This window comes from Fusarium falciforme, chromosome 5 (assembly GCF_026873545.1).
Source record: "Fusarium falciforme chromosome 5, complete sequence".
In the NCBI taxonomy this organism is placed as follows: Eukaryota; Fungi; Ascomycota; class Sordariomycetes; order Hypocreales; family Nectriaceae; genus Fusarium; species Fusarium falciforme.
The window spans coordinates 2,336,512-2,361,780 of record NC_070548.1 but is presented as its reverse complement, the minus strand read 5'-3'; the positions used below and the strand labels follow the sequence as shown (position 1 = coordinate 2,361,780).

General features: G+C 53.6%; 11 protein-coding genes across 11 annotated transcripts; 5 read left to right on the top strand and 6 right to left on the bottom strand.

Moving 5' to 3' along the window:
* Positions 1–22: 22 nt before the first annotated feature.
* Positions 23–1,694, bottom strand: NCS54_00694000 (Aldehyde dehydrogenase; the record flags this gene model as incomplete). The annotated part of the gene is made up of 2 exons (XM_053152381.1): positions 23–453; positions 506–1,694. The coding sequence occupies 2 exons, from the start codon at positions 1,692–1,694 to the stop codon at positions 23–25; spliced, it is 1,620 nt and encodes a 539-aa protein (XP_053008356.1).
* Positions 1,695–3,057: 1,363 nt separating this feature from the next.
* Positions 3,058–3,687, bottom strand: NCS54_00693900 (Hypothetical protein; the record flags this gene model as incomplete). Its single annotated transcript, XM_053152380.1, has 2 exons — positions 3,058–3,528; positions 3,613–3,687. 2 exons carry the CDS (start codon positions 3,685–3,687, stop codon positions 3,058–3,060), a joined length of 546 nt encoding a protein of 181 aa, XP_053008355.1.
* A 555-nt stretch (positions 3,688–4,242) lies between these two features.
* Positions 4,243–5,461, bottom strand: NCS54_00693800 (MRP-S28 domain-containing protein; the record flags this gene model as incomplete). The annotated part of the gene is made up of 2 exons (XM_053152379.1): positions 4,243–4,832; positions 4,885–5,461. 2 exons carry the CDS (start codon positions 5,459–5,461, stop codon positions 4,243–4,245), a joined length of 1,167 nt encoding a protein of 388 aa, XP_053008354.1.
* A 240-nt stretch (positions 5,462–5,701) lies between these two features.
* Positions 5,702–6,471, top strand: NCS54_00693700 (UDP-N-acetylglucosamine transferase subunit ALG13; the record flags this gene model as incomplete). Its single annotated transcript, XM_053152378.1, has 3 exons — positions 5,702–6,050; positions 6,104–6,242; positions 6,300–6,471. The coding sequence occupies exons 1-3, from the start codon at positions 5,729–5,731 to the stop codon at positions 6,469–6,471; spliced, it is 633 nt and encodes a 210-aa protein (XP_053008353.1). The 5' UTR covers positions 5,702–5,728.
* Positions 6,472–6,687: 216 nt separating this feature from the next.
* NCS54_00693600 (ANAPC4-WD40 domain-containing protein) lies at positions 6,688–8,593 on the bottom strand (the record flags this gene model as incomplete). Its single annotated transcript, XM_053152377.1, has 2 exons — positions 6,688–8,406; positions 8,480–8,593. The coding sequence occupies 2 exons, from the start codon at positions 8,591–8,593 to the stop codon at positions 6,688–6,690; spliced, it is 1,833 nt and encodes a 610-aa protein (XP_053008352.1).
* Positions 8,594–10,799: 2,206 nt separating this feature from the next.
* On the top strand, positions 10,800–11,535 carry NCS54_00693500 (Hypothetical protein; the record flags this gene model as incomplete). Its single annotated transcript, XM_053152376.1, has 3 exons — positions 10,800–11,054; positions 11,114–11,175; positions 11,238–11,535. Exons 1-3 carry the CDS (start codon positions 10,899–10,901, stop codon positions 11,533–11,535), a joined length of 516 nt encoding a protein of 171 aa, XP_053008351.1. The 5' UTR covers positions 10,800–10,898.
* A 997-nt stretch (positions 11,536–12,532) lies between these two features.
* On the bottom strand, positions 12,533–14,428 carry NCS54_00693400 (Hypothetical protein; the record flags this gene model as incomplete). The annotated part of the gene is made up of 1 exon (XM_053152375.1): positions 12,533–14,428. The coding sequence occupies one exon, from the start codon at positions 14,426–14,428 to the stop codon at positions 12,533–12,535; it is 1,896 nt and encodes a 631-aa protein (XP_053008350.1).
* Positions 14,429–17,810: 3,382 nt separating this feature from the next.
* NCS54_00693300 (Semialdhyde-dh domain-containing protein) lies at positions 17,811–19,150 on the top strand (the record flags this gene model as incomplete). Its single annotated transcript, XM_053152374.1, has 5 exons — positions 17,811–18,537; positions 18,589–18,664; positions 18,717–18,932; positions 18,990–19,039; positions 19,095–19,150. 5 exons carry the CDS (start codon positions 17,811–17,813, stop codon positions 19,148–19,150), a joined length of 1,125 nt encoding a protein of 374 aa, XP_053008349.1.
* An 821-nt stretch (positions 19,151–19,971) lies between these two features.
* Positions 19,972–20,598, top strand: NCS54_00693200 (Hypothetical protein; the record flags this gene model as incomplete). Its single annotated transcript, XM_053152373.1, has 1 exon — positions 19,972–20,598. One exon carries the CDS (start codon positions 19,972–19,974, stop codon positions 20,596–20,598), a length of 627 nt encoding a protein of 208 aa, XP_053008348.1.
* A 352-nt stretch (positions 20,599–20,950) lies between these two features.
* On the bottom strand, positions 20,951–21,426 carry NCS54_00693100 (Hypothetical protein; the record flags this gene model as incomplete). Its single annotated transcript, XM_053152372.1, has 2 exons — positions 20,951–21,309; positions 21,393–21,426. 2 exons carry the CDS (start codon positions 21,424–21,426, stop codon positions 20,951–20,953), a joined length of 393 nt encoding a protein of 130 aa, XP_053008347.1.
* Positions 21,427–22,197: 771 nt separating this feature from the next.
* NCS54_00693000 (Hypothetical protein) lies at positions 22,198–22,868 on the top strand (the record flags this gene model as incomplete). The annotated part of the gene is made up of 4 exons (XM_053152371.1): positions 22,198–22,209; positions 22,271–22,309; positions 22,393–22,467; positions 22,524–22,868. The coding sequence occupies 4 exons, from the start codon at positions 22,198–22,200 to the stop codon at positions 22,866–22,868; spliced, it is 471 nt and encodes a 156-aa protein (XP_053008346.1).
* Positions 22,869–25,269: the final 2,401 nt, after the last annotated feature.

Genomic DNA, 25,269 nt, shown 5'->3' with positions numbered 1-25,269 from the left:
CAGAAATCAGAAATCAACTAAATCACGATCGTGTGAGCAACTGGCTCACAGTGCCTTTCTTAACTTCCAGGATCGCAGCCAATGCTACGAGGATAGCCCACCTTAACAGAGCGCCCTTTGTCTTGTTTGATCCAAGGCCGAAGGTCAGGGCGAGGATATACTTGAGACCCTTGGTCTTGTTGCCGTTGCGGTCAAAGTTGGGCTTTGGGGTGAAAGCGTTGAATCGGTTCAGGTGTGGCCACGAGTAGGGCATGTAGCGCACACGGAGAAGGAAGTCGGCCCAATACGGCACCTGGGCGATGACACGCTGATGGCTGAAGGTCTTGAACGAGTAGAAGCCGTGGTAGTGGCCCATTCCGGACTGGCCAACACCGCCCAAGGGGGACTGGGGGATCTGGCTGTGGAAGAAGGAATCGTTACAGGTGGCGCCTCCCGAGGTAACGTTTTCCAGGACTAGAAACGGTTAGTTGAGTGTTCTGCTAAATGATGAGCAGGAGGTTCATACCCTTGTTGTTCTCGGCATCAGACCCAAAGGTGTTGAGAGAAAGGGGTGTCGGGTCGACCTGGTTAGCGATCTGGATAGCCTGGTCGAGAGAGTCGAATGCCATGATAGAGAAGATGGGGCCAAAAGACTCCTCCACCATCATGCTATCCTCGATATCATCGACCAGGACAGCTGTCGGCTCCATGAAGAGCTCAGACTCATCCATAGAACCGCCCAGGACGATCTTGCCCTTTGACGAGTCAAGCATCTTCTTGAGGCGGTTGAAGTGGCCGATGTTGACGATACGGGTGTAGTCTGGGCTGTTCTTGACGCCCTTGGGGAAGAAGGAGCGCAGCTGGCCATTGAGCTCACCGAGGAACGATGACAGAACGCTCCTCTCGACAAGGATGTAGTTGTGAGACATGCAGACCTGGCCAGCACATAGAACCTTTTGCCAGAGCAATCGTCTAGCAGCAAGCTTGAGGTTGGCGTTCTTGGTGACAAAAGCCGGGTTCTGGCCACCAAGCTCGAGGAGGACCGGAGTCAAGGTCTCTGCGGCCTTCTTGGCGATGATCTTGCCGACTGTCTTGCCGCCAGTGAAGGCGATCTTGTCAAACTTTTCCTCGAGGAGACGCTGGGTCTCGGGGAGAGAACCGTTGACGTAGGTGTAGCACTCTGGGTCCAGGGAATCGTCAAAGATCTTCTTGAGGGCCATGGCGCAGTTGGGGGAAGACTCTGAAGCCTTGAGGACAACACAGTTTCCAGCGGCGATGGCGCCAATGACAGCGGGGAGGTTGAGCTGGAACGGGAAGTTGAAGGAGCCAATGTTGAGGACGATTCCCAGGGGCTCATGGCGGATGCGATGCTTCATGGCGCGGAACTCGAGGGGCACGTTGACGACGGGCTCGTCGCGGGCCCATTTCTGTATGTTCTTGATGGTATCGAGGCACTCCCGCTTGCACCAGTCAATCTCGGAGAAGTTTGCCTCGAACCTGCACTTGCGGAGGTCCTTGAGGAGGGCATCCTGCATGAGAGTGGTGTTGTCGACCAGGGCCCAGTAGAGCTTGCGCAGCTGGACGAGGCGGAACTCGAGAGGCTTGGTGCGGCCGGCCTTGAAGGACTTTCTGAGGCGATCGACCTTGGCAGGGATGTCCTCCAATGCCGTGTGCTCCAGCGGAGGAATCACAGAGGTCGGGGTGTTGTCAGCCATTGTGATTGTGGTGGATGATGTTGAGATGTGGTTGGTTGAGAGGATGATTACGGCGACAGTTCAGCTGGCAGGGGCGCGCCTCGTGGGTCCAGATAGGAAAGATGTATAAGAAAAGTAACAAATAGGATAGGGTATACGGACAGTAAAGAAAAGAAGTGTCGCAAAGGAAAGGAAAGGATCGTAGGTGATGAATCTGATGATACGAGAAGCGTGCGTGTCTCCTAATCAAGCGGCACAGTCGGAGAGTGTCGTCGCGTACAGTACAGTGAGTACGCTAACGAAAAATTACCGAATCGAAAGGATTTAGAACAAGCTTCCCCAGACCGACCGATCGATCGGGACAGATACACTTATATAATATTAAAGCCGTCGTTCGCGGGGGGGATTCACAGCAAAAGGAGGAAAGAGGGAGAAGATGAGATGAGGGGTCGAGACATGACACGGACGAACTCTTGTCCCCATGTTCGTCCGAAATAGTACTCCGTGTCCTTGTCCCTTGGGTCTCATCCTGGGATGGAACCTACTCCCGCCTCGGCAGGCGTCCACGTGTTTGAGACGTGCCGAGGCACGGGGTCCACGGGCGCCCGAGAAGATGGATGCGACTTTCAATTGTCGGTCACTTTCTGACTTGGAGGTAGTAATAGTTGAGAACGAGGAGAGAGGATAAGATTGACAGGCTGGAGTACAGTCATTGGCTGATCGCAGCAGACGCATCACAAGCAACACTTTGCCCCATTATACAGTTGCTAGAGCATCAACGCTTGGCAATGTATTCAACATTTTATATCATCAGTCAATTAAAAACCCATATTGCAGTTGCTCACTGTTCAGTCTCAATGCGATTGGATAGATACATTGGTGCAGTCAAGGTCCATCTCACTAACAAATAGCTCCCACCCGAGTAATGGCCCTTTATGCCTCTCACCCTAGTACCATCGCTCTCACACTCACCCCAGCAATTGATCAAGTTTCTTCCTTGCTCAAATGGACCTGAAATCGGTTGCATCTGAGTATGGAAATAGTCCAGCTGCATTCACTGTCAAGCAATGCGTCCAGATTAGTCGACAATTCCCACAAGCCAAATTAAGCTGACAAGCAACAGCCCTTCCAGGACCCAGCCGAAGCAAGTTTCACACAATAATGCCAATATTAAAGCTAATGAGCAAGATTAAAGTGAGCCAGAACTGCAAGAGTTGCTGATATCAAATAGGTAACCTAGGTAATAAGTCGTTCTGTGCCAACCATGGGAATAGCTTCCACCTCAGCGTCATCATGCTGACAACCGAACTTTTGAGAGCTTAGCGAGTTGCCTCCACCACTCTTCAAACACACAAACTATTACCTCTTCAAACTCTCCCCATACTTAGTGCTTCCCAACTCCCTTCCTCTCCAACACCCTCGCCGCCAACTCCTCCACCACGTCCTTCACCCCATCCCCCCAAAGTGCCGACGCAACCCCAAACTTGGCCCCCAACTGCACAGCCAGCTCCCTGCCCCCCTTGACACCCTCATCCCACCCCTCCGACGCCGCGCCGTCGGCCTTGCTCGCCACGACTGCCGTGGGCGGGACGTCGGAGCCTAGGTGCGGCGCCAGGACTTCAAGCCGGATACGCCGCAGCTCCTCAAGACCCTCCGCGGAGGATCCGGCGTACAGTAGGATCAGGGCGTCGGCCTCGGATGCGATTCGTTTGGCTTCAGGTGCCGAGCGAATAAAAGTCGACGGGATGCGCTCGAGATTGATGTTGGTTGGAATACCCGAGATGAGGGCAAGGCGACTGTCGCCGGATGATTCGGTAAGGGGATCATAGAGGTCCGTGAAGACGTCCATGCAGTACTGCATATATAATGTCAGCAGCTGAATTTCTTGCAGGTTTCGAATGGTGCCCGAGTAAACTCTCGTCTTGTCATGTCAACTCACCCGTCGTATCAGACTCTTCTTGCCCGCGGCAGGGGCCCCCAAGATGATGATGTTGACAGTCTGTTCGGCCTTCATTATGCGTATATTTCCATTCGATTATTCCTCCTCCCTTGTGAGTAAGTTATCTTGTGTCAGTTTCGTGAGAGCTAGGTTTACATGGAAGGTAATAAATCATGTGCTTCACTGAGTTCATTGTCATGATGACTCTTAGTCAGCAGTTGCTTGAAAGTCAGATCATCATGAGTTCTGGCCGAAGCTTCTATTTCCCTCGATTGTGCACCAGATTTCCTGTTTACTTGAGTTTTGAAGGCGTTGATTCGATTCAACGATCATGAACCATTGTCATGGGTAGTACAAGACTAGCTGGTGTCCAAATCAAGCTGAGATCGACCTGCCCAAACTCAGCTGCTTCAGTTTCTCAATTGCAAGGTTGCCTCGTTTGTTCCCCGAGTCACATCATCAATATCCAGAGTGGACCAGTCGTTACTCGTCATGGCTCAATGTACATGCATATCTTGTCAAATGCCCACTTAAACCTTACATCGTACAAAGCTCAACTCCCTGTACATGTCCCCGCCCAGATCTAGCGTGACTATAATACAACGTCATCCCTCGCGGGGGGACTACCCCTTACCTCCTCGCTCGGCTGCCGCCGGCGCTCTTCACGGGCGCGGCGACGAGCTCGGCAACCTTTTGCTTCTTCTGGTCCTCCAGGGTCTTCTTCATCAGGTAGTCGTCGATGGCCTGGGTGCCGTCCACCAGCAGCCCACCCTCGGCCCGCTTCACGTCCTCGATGGCCGCACGCTGGCGATACTCGTCGAGCTCCTTGCGGCGCTCGGACGACATGCGCCACTCCTTGGGGAAGCGCGGCTTAGGCTTGAACTCGTGGTGCCGGGTGTCGAGGGGAATATCCTCGAACGTTTCCTTGGGGTCCTTGGCCGCGGCGATGAGGTCGTCCACCAGGTTCGACAGGTAACGCTTGTTCTGCGCCTGGTGCTCGAAGCTCTCGCAGCTCATCTTGATGATCTCCGTCTCCGGGTTGTACCTGGGCCCGGCCAGCTTCTTGAGCTTCTCAGTTTGCACGGGCGTAAGCTTCAGATCGTCGGGGGCGAACTGCACCACCACCTTCTTCTCGGCGGGGTGGAATTCACCCATGTAGGATGTGTACCTCCATCGGAGGACCTGATTATCGGTAGGAGGGACGAATGGCTTGGCGAGTTCTAGATGGCATCAGTATTCCCAGGTCTCATACTCCGGAATCAATTCACTCACTTGAGAGGAGGGGCAACTCCCAGACAGCCAATCTGTCGTATTGTCGCATCTCTCGGATCTGATCGAGCTTTCCGTGCGCCATGGAAGTAATGTCGTCCTCATCAAACTCCTCCAGCTCCTCGGTGTTGGTCTCGGGATCCTCTTCATCGAACCAGAATGACTGCCTGTTCGGCCTCTCTCCCCTGTCATCCTTCATTATCTCATCCTGCAGCGATCTGTCTTCCGAGGCCCAACCGGGCCTACGCTCCAGCTCGGTCTCCAGGTACTCGTCGATCGTGTTGTAGCCGTTCTCCTTGGCAAGTTCATCCAACTGCTTCATGCCCTCCGGGGTAGCGGCTTCTGCAATCGCAGCCTCGAGCTTCTTGAGCTCAATTGGTCCGAGATCCTCCTCCTCCTCCTCGCCCTCCTGCTCCTGCTGCTCCCGCTCACGCGCCCATCGTATCGTCGAGGTGCCGAATGCCCGGTGGGGGACGGATCTTTGCCGAATGATCTGCTGGGAGCGGGGAATCTGTTGAAGCCGGGGCGCCCTGCGGCACGCCAAAACACATAGCCTTGCGGCAGCCGAAGCTGAAGCCATTGCGAGTCGTTCGAGGGGAGCAATGGCGGCGCCGAATTGTCGTCCGTCTGGGGAATTGGGTGGGCAAGCTTTCAAAAATTTGGAGCGCAGGCATTGGCGGGTTGCCGAAGTTTCGCCATCCCACTTTCTGGCGGCTCTTCACCTCTTCACCGTGGAAAAGCTTCGGTTAACACCGAGATAACCTCTCTCCCTCTTACACCACTTGCACTCTCATCAACTTCACATTTCCTTCACCGGGAAGTACTTTCTTCATTCAAAATCGAGCCTATGACTTCAGACTCAAATCCCACTGGCCGGTTCTGCCTGGTCACGGTCGGCGCCACCGTCGGCTTCAGGAAACTCACCGAGGCCGCCCTCGATTCCACCTTCTGGAAGTACTTGGTCTCGCAGGGCTTCACCGAGCTGCACGTACAGTGCGGACCAGATGCTGCTTGGGCAAGCAAAGAGTTGATTGCCCGCAAGGATGATGCTCCTCGAGGTCTCAATATTGACATCTTTGACATGAGAAAAAATCTCATGAAAGAGGAGATGACGCTGTGCAAGCCTCTAGACGGGAAGCGGCAGCTTGGTCTCGTCATCTCACATGCGGGTACGTTTCACAGGCGTTGTTGATATTGGGAATGTGGCAACTCACAATCTTAGGAACTGGAACTATCCTTGACGCCTGGAAGCTGGGACTTCCCATCATCGTGGTGCCCAATACGCAGCTCTTGAATGATCACCAAACCGAGATGGCAAAGCATCTGTCAAAGGAGGGGTATGCCATCATGAGCACTGGCAGGTATGCAAACGCTTCCGTCTAGCCCCTCAGAACAAACATCACCTTACAATAAAACAGTGTGGACGATCTACAGGAAGCAATGCATAAGGTGGAGCTCCTGTGGGAGGACAACAAGGCTCGCTGGCCCCCCAACAAGGTGCCGTCGGCGGGAAACGACAGACGGCGTCTCTGGGATCTTGCCCCTCATGAGGTCGCCAAGGAACAAAATGCGACCATGGCTCACGACTAGGCGTTTTGGCTTTTGAGACGCATTCTCGGCATCTAAAGTGCAGCACGGCGAAGGCGGCCAGTATGTTTATATATATACTCTCTGGGTGGCATGTTTTTGGAGTTGGGGCGTTACCCCTAAAACGGATCTTTATCAAAAGCTATATTCATCTCAAGTTAACTCCGGCTTCCCTCTGCTCATGGAAGTCAAGCGATCTAGTCTAGGGGTTTATAGACCTCAAGGCAAATTCTGGACGTTCCAGATCTTCACGTTTGCATCTCCTCCAGCACTGGCAAGCCTGCCGCCCTCGACCCAGGTAACACCGTTGACGCCATCCTTGTGAGCATTGGCAGCCTTGATTCGCTTTCCCTGGTTCCTCTTCTCCAGGCACCAAACAAAGATGTTGGTGTCGAGACTACCGCTCGCGGCATAGGCACCCGTGTCGTCCCAGGCGATGGAGGTCACCCTCGCAGTGTGGGCCGACCAGCGGTCCGTCACGAGGTCCCAGCTATCACTGTTGTAGACATAAATCTTGCCAACGCTGTTTCCGGCAGCCAGATGAGAGCCGTCCTTGGAGAAGGCCAGGGCAGTAATGGTTCCAGTAGGGTTGGTCAGGGTCTTGACCGGCTCAAGTGCACCACCAGATCCAGCTGTGTAGATGCGCACCGAGTTTTGGTCAGCTCCAATGGCAACCAGGGAGCCAGATGCCGCGATGGCACCCGGGGTGAAGTCCAAGCTCTGCTCCTTCACCAGCTTCTCGCCAGAGTAGACCGAAACACCAGAGTAGGTTGCGACGTAAACGAGACCGTTGGACGCACTCACGCCCTTTGGCTGCGCCGGCAGCTTGACCGAAGTTCCCAGGAACGTCTTGGCTGACTCGTCAACGATTCGCAGGGTATCATCCCAACCAGCACTGAAAGCCTTGCCATCAATGGTCGCAACCTGGGCGACTTGGTTTGTATGTGTCTGGCCATCAACCACACTCGCAATGCCTGACTTGACGTCCCAATGGTATACCCGGCCATCGACACTGCCAGACCAAATATCAGAGCCCCGGCCGTTAGACCCACTGGCCAGGGCAGTGATGCTCTTGCTGTGGCCATAGACAACCCGAATTGGTTCCGACTTGCCCTCGGCAAGATATGTGAGGTGACCCTCAAGGTTCAGGCTGATAATAAGTCCATCAGTCCGGCCGTGGACAAAGACGACACCGACTTGCTGGTCACCAACACTGGCATCCTCACCAAACTTCCAGCTCTGGATGACGCTGCCCGCCTCAACATCCCACAGCTTGACGGTCTGGTCGGCACTGGCCGTCACGAACTTCTTGCTATCCTGCGACCATGACACAGAAAAGATGCTTCCTGTGTGCTCACCCTGACCAATCTCCTTGGTAGGCTCACCCGTCTTGCCGTCGTAGAGCTGTATCCGCTTGTCGGCTCCAACAGTGACCAGGGTAGTTCCGTCGGGGGAGTAGGCAGCGCCGAGAACGAAGCCAGTGTGCTGAGCACTCTTGTTGTTGAACTTGTATGGGGCTCCGTGGTAGAAGACCATGTTGCCATCGTCGCCAACGGTGGCAGCACGGAATGGTCGCTGGGGCTTCATAGCAACGGCATTGACGGACTTGGAGTGACCAATGATCTCACCGACAGAGTTTCCACTGTCAGCGGTGATGCAGCGTCCAAACTGCTCGCGACCATCACCAACAGCAATGACACGCTGCGACTCGCCGTCCCAGGCAATGTCATTTAGGCGGCCCGAGATGATGCCGTACTCTCCCCTTGTGCTATCGATGGACGCGGGCTCCCACACCTTGAGCACGCCAGTGGCATCACCGCTGGCAACCTTGAAGCCATTGGGAGAAAATCTAGCGACGGTGGTCGGGGCGGTGTGGCCGGTGTACTCTTGACAGTCTGAAGGGTCGTCGATGGAGCGGACAAAGATGGACTTGGCGCACTAGATGGGCGAAGAGGAGCAGTCAGCGACAAATCTCATAGTCGTAGACCAGCTGGATATAGATTGAGCTTACGGGATAAGCTATCCGTTGACCCTTGGAGTCGGTCGAGAGCTGAGTTGGCTGGCCACGGTTGGTGACGGGAACAGCGGCGAGGATGCGGTCGAGGGTGATTGAGGGAGAAGCCATGACGGCAGCGGCGGTTGCGGCGGGATACGGGGAGTATGGTTGCAGAAGAAAGACAGTATGCAGATGCGTGAGTGTTGGAGTGGGTTAGGGGATGTCGTCAGCGTCTTGTTGTTTAGGTGGTGTTGGTGGTTATTGTGAAACGTGGGGAGTTTGCTTGGTTTGGAGGGGCAGGTTCTTAGCTACTGCGGGGCACTCTTCGTCACAGCTTGAAGCTCCCTGACACGGACTTGGGTAAAGCAGACAAGACACTGCAAGCCCGATGGTAAAAATAGCTATTCTCTATCCTATTTTGCTAACAGTTATGTATCAAATCTTTCCTGTCTGCCTGCGTGAAAAGTAGCTGCCTGGTGGATAGTGGAGGATTAGGCATCATGATGCGAACCGTTAGGCTACCTACCTACTCACCTAACCTAGAATCGGGACCGTTCCCGATCATGTCCTCACCTACCTATCCTATACTATGCCTGATCACGTCAGTTCAACACGGCTTCATGATGTACTGTGGTGATGAAACGTCTCTGTTGATGGTATCTGCTGGTAATGCTTTTGTCTAGACCTCTTCCGTCCACTGTCTTGGTGTCACCATACCTCTTTCAGCTGCATGAGGCATCGGTGGCACAACCCGATGCAGATGGATGTTTACACACCACATCACCAATATGATGCATCACGACCTGCGGGTTCATTCTGGGCGGCCCAAGTTGCGCCGGCGACGGGAGCCATGAACCAATACCAGATGCAGCAGAAGAAAAAGGCGTCGTCATCTGGCTAGATCTACAGCACACTACCGCCACCGACTCCGACGTGATGGAAGTGATGCCTTTGGGGGAGGGAACGCCGTTGCCGCGGCTCCAGTGTTCTGTAAGCCGGGCTATGGCCTGTACTTTATTTGGATACGATGAGAGAGGTTGGCTTGGCTGTCACGCTGCCGGTTTGTTGTTGGCCACCCTCCACATTCGATTCGATTGACGGGTGCATGAGCCGCAGGATCTGTCAATACGAAGTTGGCCTCCGAGGCAACCAAGATGGTGATGCAGGATACTTTGACTGTAACACAGACAACAGAAAGATTTGGCTTTTGGCCCGCGTCTGCGCGAAACCGCCCGGTCGATCAGTCAACAATGTTCCACCAAAGGAACCCCAAGCCTTTTCCACACTGCACGGGACAGCAAATGGATGGATCCATGACCGGCCAGACACGGCAGCGTGATACAGGGTGCCATGGTAATCTTCTTTTTTCTCTCTCTGTGTGATGCTTTTCAGCTTCAGCCACGTCCTGGGTTCTCACATCATCATCATCTCCCAGAGACGGTAGACTCAACACTTGGACCACCACGAGAGGAGAGGAGAGATTAGCTGATTTAGCCTCTTCCCCGTGATTGCAACGCTCGTCGGACCACGCAGGGTCCCATCCCATCACATCACCAGGTTCTGGATGGGGCCAGTGGCCAGTCGTCGACCCGCTCTCTCAAGGAAAAGATCCATGAATCTTTTCACATTGAGTGAGCACGGTATTATCAGGGGACGCGACGAGCCGGGGGACCAACAAAAGAATGGATACCCACCTGAGTTGTCGCGCCTCCCGGACCAAAAAAATGGAACGCAGGCTAATGCAATGCACTGTTACTGCGACGCATCCTAGCTGCAGCCTCGATAATAGTGCAACCTTTTGTTTTTATACGAACATGCTTTGTGATGGTGGATGGAGACATTGTCCACTTTGTGTAAACTCACCAGATTTTCACTCTCGAAACACCCGTTTATGCTATCAAGTCTGTTTAATCACGGCTAAAGAATGTAGGCAAATAAAAGAAAACACAAGAAAAAAAAACAAATAATAAACAAGCCACGCTCAAGCCTCAAACCACCAATAAACGGCAACTTGCATCTGGCGCCGCCCCCTTTGATCTCAGCCCGCCAGATTCACACAGAGGTTCAACAATCCAGACTTCCACTGGCTGGCCGGTCCCTGACTTGACCACCAAGCCCCCTGCAACCCATCCGTCCATCCCATGGGCCGTTTCCCGGGGGTGGCACGGCAAACTCGCCCGCTGCTGCATAACTGGCCCAACTAGAGTCAAGATGCTAAAACAAGTCCCTGTTGCTAATATCCCCCATCCCGTCCCCGTGCGTGCCCTCGCTCCGTCCTGGTATAATTACAACTTGACCTCCCACCCCCGTCTCCCTTTACTTTCTCCCCAGATCCATCTCTCTCGACTTCATTCCATTCTTCTCCAGCCTTCTCCCATACATCTTCACCAACGCCTCTAATCCCTTAATCAACAAACCAACCACAACCGTCAACATGAAGTTCGTCTGGTCCCTCGCCCTCCTCGCCGCTGCCGGCGCCTCCGCCCAGTCTTCCGAGACGGTCGCCGAGACCGCTGCCGCTCCTTCTGCTTCTTCCGAGTGCGAGGCCGAGTACATTGTGAAGCGATGCCTCGAGACCGAGAACGCCAAGGTACGATGGGCCCCCTAGAACGAGTTACACGCACAGCACACTAACAGTATCCTTCACAGGCCGAGGACTGCAAGGGTGACGATTGGGACTGCCTCTGCGCCGCCTACGAGGCCATCGCCACGTAAGAAATACCCCTGAAACTTTCCTCCGCATCACCGTCCAGACTAACATGACGCTGCACAGCTGCTTCAACAACTGCCCTGATGACTCCCGTGCCTCCAGCGCCCAGAGCCAGGTCCAGATCTACTGCCAGCAGGCCTCACTCTACGGCACCCGAACCAAGACCACCAAGACGGCCACCGCCGAGACCGAGAGCACCGGTACCGCCGAGGCCACTGCCACCGGTGCCGGCTCCTCTGAGGAGACTGCTTCCTCCACCGAGTCCTCCAGCCCCGAGAGCACCAACAACGCTGCCGACCTTGCCCGCAACACCGGTGGGGTCCTCCTCGCCGTTGCTGGTGTTGTTGCTGCTATGCTCTAAGGGACAAACTAAGATAGCTCGCTCGGTCGCGTCAATTGGTGGAGTTTCAGCTGGTTCAAAGCTTGGGTCAAAAGCGCGTACATCTTGGGATTTTTAGAGTAAATATATTACACGCTAATTCATTAATAAACATTGGATTTGAAGCCATCTACTGTATCATGCACTTGAACGGATACTGAGATCCGATTCTTGAACTCAAAAACGGACCCCAAAGTCAATTGCCCAGGAACGCAGCTAATGTGCAGCAGCTACTGTAGCTAAGCCCAAGCTTTACCCCCTGAAGTAACGCCACTGACGATCATGCACCCTCCCTCGGCTCCTTCAACGGCCTGAGCATGGCCGAGCATGGCCGTGCCCTTCATCACCACCATCACAAACATTCACGAGGCCTTGGGTCTCTGTTTCACCTGTTGCTCAATATTGAGCTTCTCTTGTCTTTCGTATTCAGCCTACCCACGAGCCACCTCAAATACTATGATACAAATAAGGTGACCTGAGGGCTCTCTTAACTTAACCCCATCATCATACAGCAGACGTCCACCTTCTTCTGGGGGAGCCATGTCGTTGAGCAAAGCAGCAGCTGCGAAACGGAATTGAGAACCAAGCAAAAAACACAGAACCCCAATCTCAGGAATCCCCCATCTCCCCTAGCGCCGAAGTGTAATAATCATGCATCTCTAAACGGAATCAAAACAATAACAAAACGTCTCTCAAATTCGGTAAACCCGCATGGCGCCTCAGTCCCCCCGTATTTTTCGTTCCTGGACGTACTGAAACCAGGCAGCCGTCCTTGCTCCAGCTTTCAGTCCCCAGGATGTCATCATAAAGTGTCGAATAAAAGAATATGGTTGAAAGGTGGTGGTTCAAGAAGAGAGGTGAATCCAATAAGTTTTTGGGTATTTGTGCGTGGCAATAATAACCGTGTGTGGGTGGTGTGCGCGTGCTTGCGAGTTGAGAACGCCATGTGAACCTCGTTTTCCAGAGTTTTCAAGTCAGCCTAGACTTTGCGACGTCGGTCCCGGGCGGTGTTGTTCTTGACGGGAGTCATCAGGGTGACATGTTTAGGATCGTCCTTGCCAAGCCTAACAGCACCAGACACGCCGCTTGAACCCCGACGCAGTGATCGAGGGTCTTGGTCATCGTCCAGTGTGATCTCAGCCACATCAGAGACCGACTCGGTTTCCAGGTTGTCGCTGGCGCCAGAGACAGAGGAGCCGTCGTCTGTATCGTCGTACTCTCCGTCGTCACTGACCAGGGAGGGCGCGTTGTTGCTGACCATGGTGTGAGGACTCATATCAGCATCCTCCATATCCAAATCTTCGTCTGAGAGCTCGTGCTTCGGTCCGAGATCGGAGCCCAAGTTCGCCTGCGTCTTGAAAGCAATCGGAGGGACACGACCTTTGCTGCTCGCAGGACGAGCTGACGTGTTCACCATGGTTGGATGTTGTGTGGCCTTAGCAGGCACACGCATAACGACAGGTGTCCGCACGACTGAATCCTTTCCAACATGGCCTTCAATAGGGGTCTCAGTCATCTCTGATTCTTCCCCAGAAGCGAAGTCGTCCAGTGGCATCTTGGTCTTTGCGTCTGCGGCCAATTCACGCAGGTTGCCGTCGAACTTCCGACTTTGTAGGAGACGAGAGAGGTGAGGCATATCTGGAGCTCCCTCCAGAGAAGCCGCCTTCTTATCTTTACGACCGGGAGCCTCGCTGGACAGAGAAGGAATGCTAGTCACACCAGGCAGCTTGCCTTGATGGTAGAGCTTGAGGGATTCCGAGATCCTCGACTGAAGTGCAACATAGGCTTGCTGCTCAGTCATGTCGGGTCGGGCGAGAGGATGCACAGAGGCAGAGGTCGAGCTCGGTGCCGCGGGCGCCGGAGCCTTTTCTTCTCCTACAACTCCACCTCCTTCCGTCACCTCGATAGGATGCCCACTGTGAACAGCTGCTTCTTCATGGCTCTTAAAGTCGCGTTTGTGAGCGATGCGACAGTGGTTGATGAAGCCCTGCGTGCTTGAGAAGTTCTCACGGTTACAATCCAAGCAAACCAGCTTGACTGTCTTACCATCGGCTCGCTTCAGGATACATGGACCAGCCTTGTCCTTCGGTTGGGGATAACCACTCGACAAGGATTGCAGCTTCTGGCCAGCAACCCCACGAGCGGAGCGACCCTTGAATGAGCTTCCAGATTCGGTGAAGCCATTCCTTGTCGTGCGTCCTTCGGTGAATGAAGCTCTTGCACGAGCAGCTTCCGGTGTGAACTGCCACTCAGGTTGCATGCCGTCGAAGGAAGGGTCAGGAATAAGCCACTTGGCATAGTGTCTGGCGTATGGACCGTCGACAACACCAAATGGAGGCGCCCATCTGGGTACCGCTTCTCCAGGGCGAGATTGTATAGCAGGGCCTTTCCCGGCACTGACTTTGAGCATCTCCTCGGGAGTCGGACAATTCACAGGATACGGAATGAGATGGCAGCGACGCAGCTGTTCCAGCGCGACTTGGCACTTGGCGAGTTCCTGGTTAATGAGCCTCAACTCATCATGCTTTAGTAGAATCTCAAGGCCGAACTGGTGGCGGATCTCGTCCCGGGCACTCTCCAGATCAGGGGTCGCAGGGATGGGCTCAGATGTCGAGTCGCATGCCGACGGAACACCTTGACTAGGGTCGGCATCGGTTTTCAAGCGCTTGGCAGGCGCGGCCAGATCGGGCGACGCATCTGAGCCGTCGCAGCTCTGCCGCCTCCGTTTGGGCGGCTGCACGGTGGACGATGCTATCGTCGTGGTGTTGCCGGGGAGCAGATGCGGCTGGAGTGGTTTTACAAGATCCACGATCGGCTGTGGCGCCTGGAGCGTCTTGTCACTTCCCCGAGGTTCGGATGCCCAGAATCGAAACATGAGCAGACCTTGACGAGGTGTCAAGGGGAAGAGGACAGAGGAGTTGCGAATGCGGTTCGCAACGAGGTTTTGAGGCAATGTGACAGGCAGCGAGCGCACGGCCACAGGCGCCGACGAGACGGGTGTGAAAGTTGGTGAGGATTACCACAGTGGAGCCTGAGGTTGGTGAAGAGGTGGCGCAGGCAGGGCTGACGTAACCAGGCTTGCTTGCAGGTCGGACGATCGGAGTCGGGCGCGGGCGCGCCAGGCAAAGGGGGTGATGATGTGGCCCCTCAAAACAGGCCAGAATTGGGGGAGTTCGGGTCAGCCAGCGACAGCAGCGACAAGGGCTCAAGTCGAAGAGATGAGGCAGAAGAGAGGGAAAGAAGAAGTTATCGAGCGCTAACAAAAGCCTCGACTCGTGAATCTCTGGGCGACAGCCAACAGAGCAGTCTTTTTTGCAGAGAGGGAGAGTGTGTGTACGAGAGAGATGAGGGAGCGTGTAAGAGGGAAGAGAGAGAGGCAGCGAAGGGAGAGAGGAAATGGGGGTGCAAGCACAAAGGAAGGTGCGAAAGGGAAGTCGAGACGGGGAGGGGGGAAGGTGCGTCGAGGGGGGTTTGAAGGAAGGAGGGAGCGAGCGAGGTGGATTGCAGTCTGACTGACGGACGCCGCGTCAAGGAGGACGGGATAAAGTCAAACCCAGGCTCAGGAAGGGAAAGCAAAGGGGAAGGGGAAGCAAGTGGCACTTGCAACGTGAGAGGGTGACGCTCGGTGCTGGGTTTCGCTCCCTGATTGATTGAGTGATTGACCTGATTGAGTGATTGATTGACGAAACGCAGACCTGAGGCGAAGCCTGTTGGGCCGACCGGCGGGCGGGCTAAAGCAAGCTCGGGGGCGCTGGCAGGCTAGAGGTAGAGGCTGGCAGGCTGTTGGCGGGCGCGCCGGGGGGGAGATTTGTTGTTTTGGGGGGGTGGACCACCAGCCAAGCTTGGGAGCATCCACTCTAGCACACCATCCATGAATTACGAACGGGGAGACCAGGCTCCAGAGCAGGGCAGCCATCCAGGTCCGCATCCCGTCAGCGGCCTGGCAGAGGGAGAGTCCTCCCCAGAAGGCCCCAGCACCCACTTCTTGATACTGGAACACGCTGCGACGGACCAATCCCGAGAGGGTCAAGGATGTCGTCGCTCCAGCGCATTCCATGAACATGAGGCGAGAGTGGCACTCGTCTCGCAGTTGGCACCCGCCGGGGCAACAGCATCAAGGCAAGGCAGGCATCCATCCATTATCACCTTATCAGCGCCTTTCCTGTTTGCCGAGGCGCAGTGGGCAGCCAGCAGCCTGCCCGACCGGTTAATGTTCCCATCAATGCCGATATTCACGGTAACGAATCTCGCAGGTCGCCTGCTTACAGCGCACGAGTCCTAGATGAGCAGGGGTGTGCCACCACCGTTCCCCTGCTTACAGGTCGATAACTAACGGGTGCCAAATGCCGTCAAGGATACGGCAGGAGATCCGTTAACTAATGAATGGATCCAGCTTATCGGCGACTTGCTCCGAGCCCGTGCGCCCATCTCATCCATGGCATCCATATCAAAAGTGCGACTCTCACGGATGCGAAATGAGGACGTGAGAGCTATGTTTTTTTTTTTTTTTTCTAGTCTCAGACAAGAGTCAGTCGCCTGCCGTGAGGGTGCTCACAAGAGTAGGATGCGCCGTCTCTGGCGCCTTTTTGCCATGACCCAATGACTTCCGGCAAACCATGTTTCCCTCTAAAACGTGGATGTAAAAGCATAAACAGAGGAGGAGGTGCGGGACCAGATCCATGTCACCAATTCAACCCATTCCACCATGGCTCTGATTTGGCTAATCTACAGTGCTGTACCTAAGATGATAAGTTGTGCTCAACAACAACGAGAAACATCTCGGTGTGCCTCGCCTCTACTCTCCCGTCTGACACCAACCTCGCTTCCAATTTGTCTCACGCTTCGATGCTGCCATCACATGTTTCTTCCTGCTTGTCAATCCTTCCTCTTGTTGGACTCAGGGACGAGGTACGTCTGACAGTGCAACCATCTCAGACGTAGCTGAGATAGAATGGATGTGTGGGACGTGGGGCTCCCACTCCGAGTTGCTGCAGCCACTTCCAACCAGCTCAAGGCTTGGCCCACTTGGCCCTGGACCAAGGTCAAGTTGTTAATGCGGTACAGTACCTTAACAAGACGCCAGGCTCTCATCTCCAATCCTTCTGAAGCGTGGCATCCAGCTGGGCGCCCTAAAGGCAGCAAGCCTCTCGAGGCCCAAGCTCCTTTGCTCTCGACCTGGGCACTAACATCTGGCCTGTTTCGTATCTCACTATCACTGATAGACCATGTGTCGCAGGTGAGGTACAGTGGCTAACACCCGGGGAACGAACCGGGAGGCATCTTAGCCTCAGCACATCAACTCTCGTCCAAGCTACGACATGCAAGCCCAAGGGGGAGCTTCCATCTGAGCTGGGCTGAAATGCTTCCAGCGGAACCACTCCCCGCCCCACTGATTCTCGCCCAAGTCGTCATACATGACATACGTAGAAGATAGCTCAGATCGGTTGCGAGAGGACGAGTTTTTGCAGGACCGGTGACAGAGGAAAGCCCAGTCACGGACAGGAGGAATGAAGTGATCATATCTCAAGTTAGTCGGGTCCGGGACCGAAGCCAAGAGTCATGCGCGCCATGATATGCTTCGTCCTCATCGACTCAGGCTGAGGCATGCTCAGGATTCCGAGCCACTAGCGCCGAGACATGCAGCAGCCACAATCACCCTGTCCCAATTTCAGGCCCAAGTCACATGACCGTGGCTTGGGTCCCACGTGCACTCATTCAGAGCCTCATACTTGGAAGAGAATCAATATCAGATTGGACCTTGAGATGGATCCATGCCTGCCAGGTGAGCATTAGTGAAAGCAGTGCATCAAGGCCAAATGCGATGTTCGGCCGTCGTTCTTCTTTTTATTCGTAGCGTAGCACTAGACGATACCACCTTATACTATTGTTAGTAGAGAGCAACTTACCTAACCCATTGAGATAAATACATCGAAATGGTCTCCTTGTTATTGATGAAGAGAGCAGGAAGAGTTTCCACTCGCCTCCTAACACACGCAATAGCCAGTTATTTAACTGATGATCTATTCTGTGTAGTCAAGATTCCCTTACAACAGTCCATTTAACATCCTCCCGTAAGACGACCGACTTCGGCTGGCTATGTAGCCAGTCACAACCCTCCCCCCAAGCCCCACCCAAAAATTATCCACGCTCTCAAGCTATTAACAACATCGTACACAGAACAACCCGTGTAGTACAGAGCGTCCATTCAACCTGTTTTACTAACCCACTGGTCAATTGAGATCGCCTTTGATAGAACTATGTTCTCTGCTACTTCTGGGGCGGTGCGCATCAGCGCCCGCCGCATTGCCCCCCAAGCGACCTCGGGAAACACCTACATCTCCCAGGGCCGTTTTCTCTCTTCTACAGGGCTTCTGTCATATGCTATCAACACAAACCCGAATCCGCCATTGGGTAAAAAGAATGCTTCCAACGATGTACCATCCCGGGTTGGCCTCATTGGAGCCCGCGGCTACACAGGCCAAGCCCTGATTGATCTTCTCAACGAGCACCCCAATATGGACCTTCGACATGTATCCTCTCGGGAACTCTGCGGCCAGGAGCTCAAAGGATACAGCAAGCGGAAGATCATCTATGAGAACCTCTCCCCTGAGGAAGTAGCCCAACTGGACCAAGACGGCAAGGTCGACTGCTGGGTTATGGCGCTTCCCAACGGTGTCTGTCAGCCGTTCGTGGAGGCTCTCGGTCAGAGTTCGAACTTGATCGTTGATCTTTCCGCCGACTATCGTTTTGATGGCACTTGGGCTTACGGCCTGCCTGAACTGGTGCAACGAAGCAAGATTGCTCAATCAACTCGCATCAGCAACCCTGGGTGCTATGCGACAGGGTCGCAATTGGCCTTGTCGCCCATTCTGGAACATTTGGGAGGCATGCCAACGGTCTTTGGAGCTTCGGGTTATAGCGGAGCTGGCACGAAGCCTTCCCCAAAGAACGACGTCAAGCTTCTCCATGATAATCTTATTCCTTGTAAGAACTCAGAATTCAGTTACAAGCAAATAGGAAGCTAACATTCGACAGACAGCTTGACTGGGCATGTGCATGAGCGAGAGATCAGCCATCACCTTGGTGTGCCGACATCATTTATTCCGCATGTGTATGTCATGTCTCTTTTCCCTCTTTATGTCTCGAGACTGACAACAATTTAGCGCCTCCTGGTTCCGCGGCATTCACCTGACCGTCAATATCCCCTTGAACAAGACGTTGACTTCTCGAGATATCCGTCAGATCTATCAAGACCGATATGCTGGTGAAAAGCTTGTAAAGGTTGTTGGTGAAGCCCCGCTTGTGAAGTCGATTCAGAACAAGCACGGAGTTGAGATTGGAGGCTTCGCCGTTGACAAGACCGGAAAGCGTGTCGTTGTGTAAGTATCCCATCTATGGGTTTGATCCTTGAAGGTGCTTCGGTTAATATTGGATAGTTGTGCCACGATTGACAACCTCAACAAGGGCGCTGCCACGCAATGCTTGCGTAAGTCTCTTTGATGAACGATAGCATTTCTATTTTGGCTAACAACTATAATCAGAGAACATGAACCTCGCGCTCGGGTATGATGAGTATCAGGGAATTCCTATCGAATGATCGAGCCGATCTAGAAGGACTACAGAGTTTGAGTATCCCTCCATTCCGCAACGATGCGATATCCATCACCTCAAAGAGGGGCGAAGCCTCCCTTTCGCATTAGAGAGAAAGGATGCGCCAATCTAGAGGCGGTCCCAGGAAAGGCAACGCAAGTATGTACTGTGCGACAATTTGCAGGGGGCGATAAAAGATGAACAGTCCGGTGTCCCCGTATGTTGCTATGCTAACTGCGAAAGAGGAAAACGCCGGGGGTAGTTTATCATATATCACAGCCTGTACTGAAGAGATGTATTTAGCATATAGACTTAAGCAGGATAGTTAATACCTCCTGCAACGTCTTTTGTTTCAAGCACAGCTTAGTCCAAGAATCGTACGGCAAGACTTTGTTTTTAGTCAGTTACCGGAACCTATACTCGATTCCAACTTACACTTGAGAGACGTTGGGAGGTTGCTGGGGTTGTCGGGTGCTTACGTAAGGCAGCTTGCAGTAGATTTCGTTTGGCCGAGTCTGGGTGGGTTTCCTCACCGAAGCAAAGCTCCATCATGGATGCCAGTATGCACCCATGATAATTGATTTTTGTATTTCCTGCTAGAACCGGTGCTTAATTGAGCTAAGCACGCCCTATAGGCAGTTATCCCGAAAACTCGAACCCGGGATCTCTCTGAGCCCCGTTCGTGATCGGAGCCCTCAAGTTGGCAGACGCAGTCTTTCGTCGCCGCCAAGCCAGACTCCAGACTCACGGACCGCAACTTTTCCGCCCGCCACTTTCATTCATCCTCGAGAATCGAATCTCCTTCATCCAATTCCCTCCCACACAACCATGTCCGCCCCAAGACATGGCATTGGCAAGAGGAAGCCAGATGCAACCATTTCTAAGGATGTCGGTCCTCAAAAGCGAGCCCGGAACCAGGCTCCACAATCGCCAACATCGGCCCTCATAGCTCCCCACGAAGCCATACTCGCTGAGCTCAGATCCAAGCACGAAGTCCTCGCCGCCTCCGTCATTTCGTCCACCAAGATCATCAAGCGCGTTACATCCGTCCTTCGTCACCTACTTGAAGAAAGCGAACGACCGCGACTGGTGATGCTGCACGCGCGAACCGCAGACGTCTGCAAGCTCATCACGGTGGTGGAAAAATGCAAAAAGGTCCTAGGCGAGGAGGGCAAGGCATACTACCAATACAATCAACTTTTCGACTTGCCGGAGAAGCCAAAGAAGCGAGACCTGGTCGAGGAAACGGTACTTGAAAAGGGCGCGGAGCAAAGCGACGATTCCGACAGCGACGACTTCGAGGTCATGCACAGCCGGTTTGAAGATGCCGTGCTGCCCCGTCCCTCGACACGCTCGGTCAAATCCCTGCGGGTCTTTCTCTCGATCGCGCCCATAATGGAGCTCAAGTCGAAAAAGGGAATCACTATCCAGTCTAGCGCGCAAAAACAGGCGTAAATATCCACACTTCTCGGTCAACGACTTCGGATAGTTGAACATTGGGGCGACTCAATTGGAGGGAACATGAATTTTACTCGGCGTCTGGAGGCAAGGATTCGGCATGGTTATGGAAATGCCACACATGTTTGTACGAGATACCCAAGAGGATCTAGTATCCTAACTTTTTACTTGTATTGATTCGGTCCTACGATCCAACCCAGTACCCAAACTAGACCACCGGCTTAAACGCCAAATTCACCAACAGTCCTCCAAAGAATCTATTCAACCCTATTCGGCCCCTCCCTTCCTCGATCGTTTCCTCTACAGCCCTCCATGCTGCCTTGTTGCCTCTGCTCTCGCTATCCCCGACTTAGTTGTTACCATGCTTGCTGGGCTGGTCGGTGATTCGGAGGACAAAGTTGACAATGACGGCCAAGAGCAGGATAATGGCCAGAACAGTAGGACCGAAGCGGTCGTCGAAGCCGGCCTGGCCCCTCATTCGTATAGACTTGGCTCGCCAGTGGTATGTCACCAAGGCGTACAGCATGGTCAACATGGCGACGCCGGTGAAGAGGAACGCCGAAATGAAGGCGACGCGGTCACCAAAGTTGAGCATACCAATGGCCAGGGCGCCAAGGATAACGGTGAAGTTGAGCCATGACAGGAAGGTTCGCTCGTTGGCAAAGAAGACCTTGGGCTCGACGCGGGTCGGCAGGGCGATGCGCTTGCCTATCGACAGTATTAGAAATGCGCGGCACAGGTGCGGAAATTTCTCGAGAGGCCCAAGAAGCTATGGCGATGGGTGTTCGTACCAGGAGTGGTCTGGAGAAGAGGCTGAGAAGACATGGTGAAGTTCCGCGATAAGGTCGTCCAAGGTGGTTGGGAGGTGTTAAGCTATAGCTGATGGTTGTTGCTGGGTCAAGACTGCGCTTGAATAATTATTAATACTGCCGTCAATTGAGAGCGCGGCTATCTCTGATGTAAGCAATTGGCGCCTCGAGCACTTTCGCAAAGGTCTGAGGGGATTCAAAAACAAGGTTGGGTTGTGAAGTCCAAGAGGAAAGCTTCAGCGTCTCAGAAGATGCTCGTTACGACAGTGGCTCGGTCAAGGGAGGAGGAAAGGCCCCACTTCCTTGCTTCGCAGGACCCGCAAGGGAAGGGCACGTGGGCCGATTGGTTGGCGGCCATATGCAAGGGTCACGTGCACACCCTCAGATCGCGTCGCCTGGGCGGAATGCGCTTCCGGCAGAATGCCCGAAAGGGAAAGACAATCCAGGTACGTGGGAATCCAAACAACGACAGCAGATTATTTATCAACTGCGCTGCGCTGCACGTCGAGCAACGGGCGCGTTGGAGCTGCACGTGAGTAAAGTATTGCATCGTCTCTTGTGCATGATGTAGAAGAAATTTGATACCTACGTGTTTATGATGCTAACTGGTGGTTTGTGCTTGTTAAGCCCGGATTATTCTGTTAACGACGTGACGAACTGAACGCTGTGACGCTGTTTTGTTTACCGACTCTTACTTTTCCTTATCCTTATCCTTTTCCTCCACCACGCCATCAACACAAGCGCCAAACCTCCCCCTCTCAACTACGCACCTACCTCAAACTTCAAAATGGCCACTCCTGTACGCGCATCAGGTTAACGACCCTCTATCGGTGCAGACTTGTGCTGACAGCTCTTTCCAGCCTATTCCCTTCAACCGCCTCAAGCAGATTGCTACCGATGTGCGTTGTCCCTCACGTTCCTTACCGCCAATGTCGATGGCAACCATCATCATCAGCACGCGTACTGACACCGACTCTTGCAGGCCTGCAACAGCGCCATCGGCAGCGCCGAGTTCTACGATCATGCAAAGACTGAGCAATGGAACTCGACCATCATCGTGAGTGGAACACGCCCGCAACCATCTCCTGGCCGTGTCCGCTAACCCATTCCCAGAGCTCCGTGCTGAAGGCCGTCATTTCCGAGTCGACTCCCCAGGGCGCCTCTGCTCCCTCGTTCAAGTTCGCCTGCAACAGCACCATCGTCCAGCACCTCGTCCCCACATCCGCCCTTAACAAGCCCCGTGGAGGCACCGAGACCCAAGCTGAGGAGCCTCACATTTCCACCAGCTCCGAGGCCACTGCCACCGATGGCAAGCCCCACGTCGGTCGACGAGGAATGCACAGCGCGACCGGCGCGTACTGGGATGAGAAGAAGGACGGCATGTGGACCTTCAAGTACGATGGCGGCGAGGGCAAGGGCCTGGACGTTGTTGTCATGCTCATCTGGATCGCCATCTGAGCTCCAGACGTGGCGACTGAGCAGTCTGGAAACGCCATCTGCTCCGAACTACGCGCATTTCCCCCGGGGCGTTGATGGCACTCTGATCCAGCAATGGCGTTGAGGAACCTGGGAAGCGTGACATTGGGAATACAACGGGTATGATCGAGCTTCCGGCTAAGCTATCTGCCACCGACTTTGGTGTTCTTGCAGGCCTTGGATGTACAAATGTGCTGGAATTGATAATACGAACCAGGTAGCTGGCTTCTGCCAGTGTTCTCTGAACGGTGTAGTGGACTACCTGAGATTGATACCGGAAGGACATAACTGGCGGAATAATAAAGTGTCTCTACCCTTGACGGTGCATTTCTTGGCTCGAACTACCTGGCTCGAGGACTAGGAGGGTTCATCTTATGTTGCAGTTGATCAATGGCAGATGAGACAGCCATCAGGACTGATCCCCCTTGTTTGCATCCACCGACCCCTGGGAATATGTGGGTGACGGGGAGATGACAAGACCATGGACTCGATCATGAACCTACTCCGTAGGTCGCTTGCCCATTGTAATCGTGCCTGGAGGCCCATTTCTGCTACATATTGAGGCCGCTGCTATCTATCGGTCTTTCAGTATGTGTCATGATGGCCGCTAAAGAGTACTGATAGTAGAGCCTTTGGCCTACTAGGCCACCAAGCTCAAGAGCTACCGTGATTCCCATTTTCAGATTTCAGTAAAGAATCGAACATTGTTTCAAGTCAAACTCACCACACTCGTCAATGTGATTGCCAAAGATTGGCAACAGTTCAAGTCCGCCGAGTCTCATGCCATGGTATAGGGTAGCCGTCTCCAAGTGTATAAGACAGCTTGGTTTACAATCTTCCAACATCGATATCCAGATTTCATATTTTGAGCTAGGGTCTTTTTACAGTTGATGTTAACCTTAGTGTGGCTAGTGTTATGAATTTTGATCTTTGCTGCTATGGCTGCTCCCTTCCAGCTCCCCCCTTCCACCGAGATGGGAAGTGTCAACATCATCTACACCAACACAACCGTAACCGTGTAGGCGTGAGATTAACGACTTTGGGCCAACTGGGTACTCTACCGTGAGAGATCCACGGGGTATGGTAACTCACGTGGTCTCGCCATGATCCCTTCCATAATCTTACAGGCTGTGAGTTACTACACCCGCAATAGCCACTCACGAGACAAGAATCATGGACATGGACATGGACACTCATGAACATGGATCCAGTCGTCATTGCCTACACATGAAGGAGTCCTGCCTTGGCGTGCTGTAACTCCGAATGTGTCATGAATATTATCAGCGTGGGGTATCATCCAAGGAACGACATCCAGATCCTCGGTTAGATGATCGGTAAGGTAGCACCAGAAGAAGCGTATGACCTCCATCACAACAACACAGGTACAGGGGAAGCACCCGAACCTACATGGAGAGGTAGCATATCATCTATCATCTACACTACCACATGTAAGTGTACCCGATGGCCAAGACGGCGTTTTGAGGTCGTCCGGGGTTGGATGCATAGCTAACCAAGCTGTGGGAATCAGATCATACAACGCCCGCCAATAAAGAAAAGAATCACACTGATACCGTACCCTACCCAGGAAAGCCTGTCACTTGAAGTGAGGCGATCACGAGAACAGAGCGCCCCAGTCGATCCTATTGGTTCCCAGTTTCAAGAGGAGCAGTACAAGCACAGCAGCAAACGATGACTAGGCAGCCCCGGATTCCATCGCATACGGTTGTTGACGGAATTTGTCGGATCTCCTCACTGAATCCTATAGCTATCCTGATTAGAATCATGACGCCCACGGACAACGAAGGCCATGCTGTTGTTATCATCCCACCATCTTCACCTAGATGTTACAGTGTGGCTGATCCGTCGGCATGTCACGACGAGGAACGGGATCTTGAACGCCTGATGGCACTGCCCAACTCGGTATTCCGCAAAAAGCCCCCGATGCAAGCCATCTCCGCTGCATATGAGGAGGTTGTGCCATCAACAGGCGGTCAATCTGGCGGAGCTACCTATTGTAGACATATGGCAACAATTCCATCTTGCGACGGACTGCCTCTATCCATGTAGAATGAGGCCATGGGAATTGACGCCCGTGAAGCCATACACGAGTTCTCATCTGGGGCTCATTGGTGGAAGGAAGGCGCGATAAGCAGAGTAGTTGCTTGGCACATAGCATCAGGAGATGTGGCCCACGTGACGCCAACACGAGATAGCAACCAAGCTTCAACTGACAACTGAACGACGACATACCTCTCTCTCCTTGTCCCATCCTCCATTACCCCCCTTGAGCCACATACCGGCCAACAAAGCAGATGGTGACGAAGCTTGGCGCTTGTTTCGCCCATGACTCTCTCCACCACAGCTGCATATTGGGCGTCAGTCC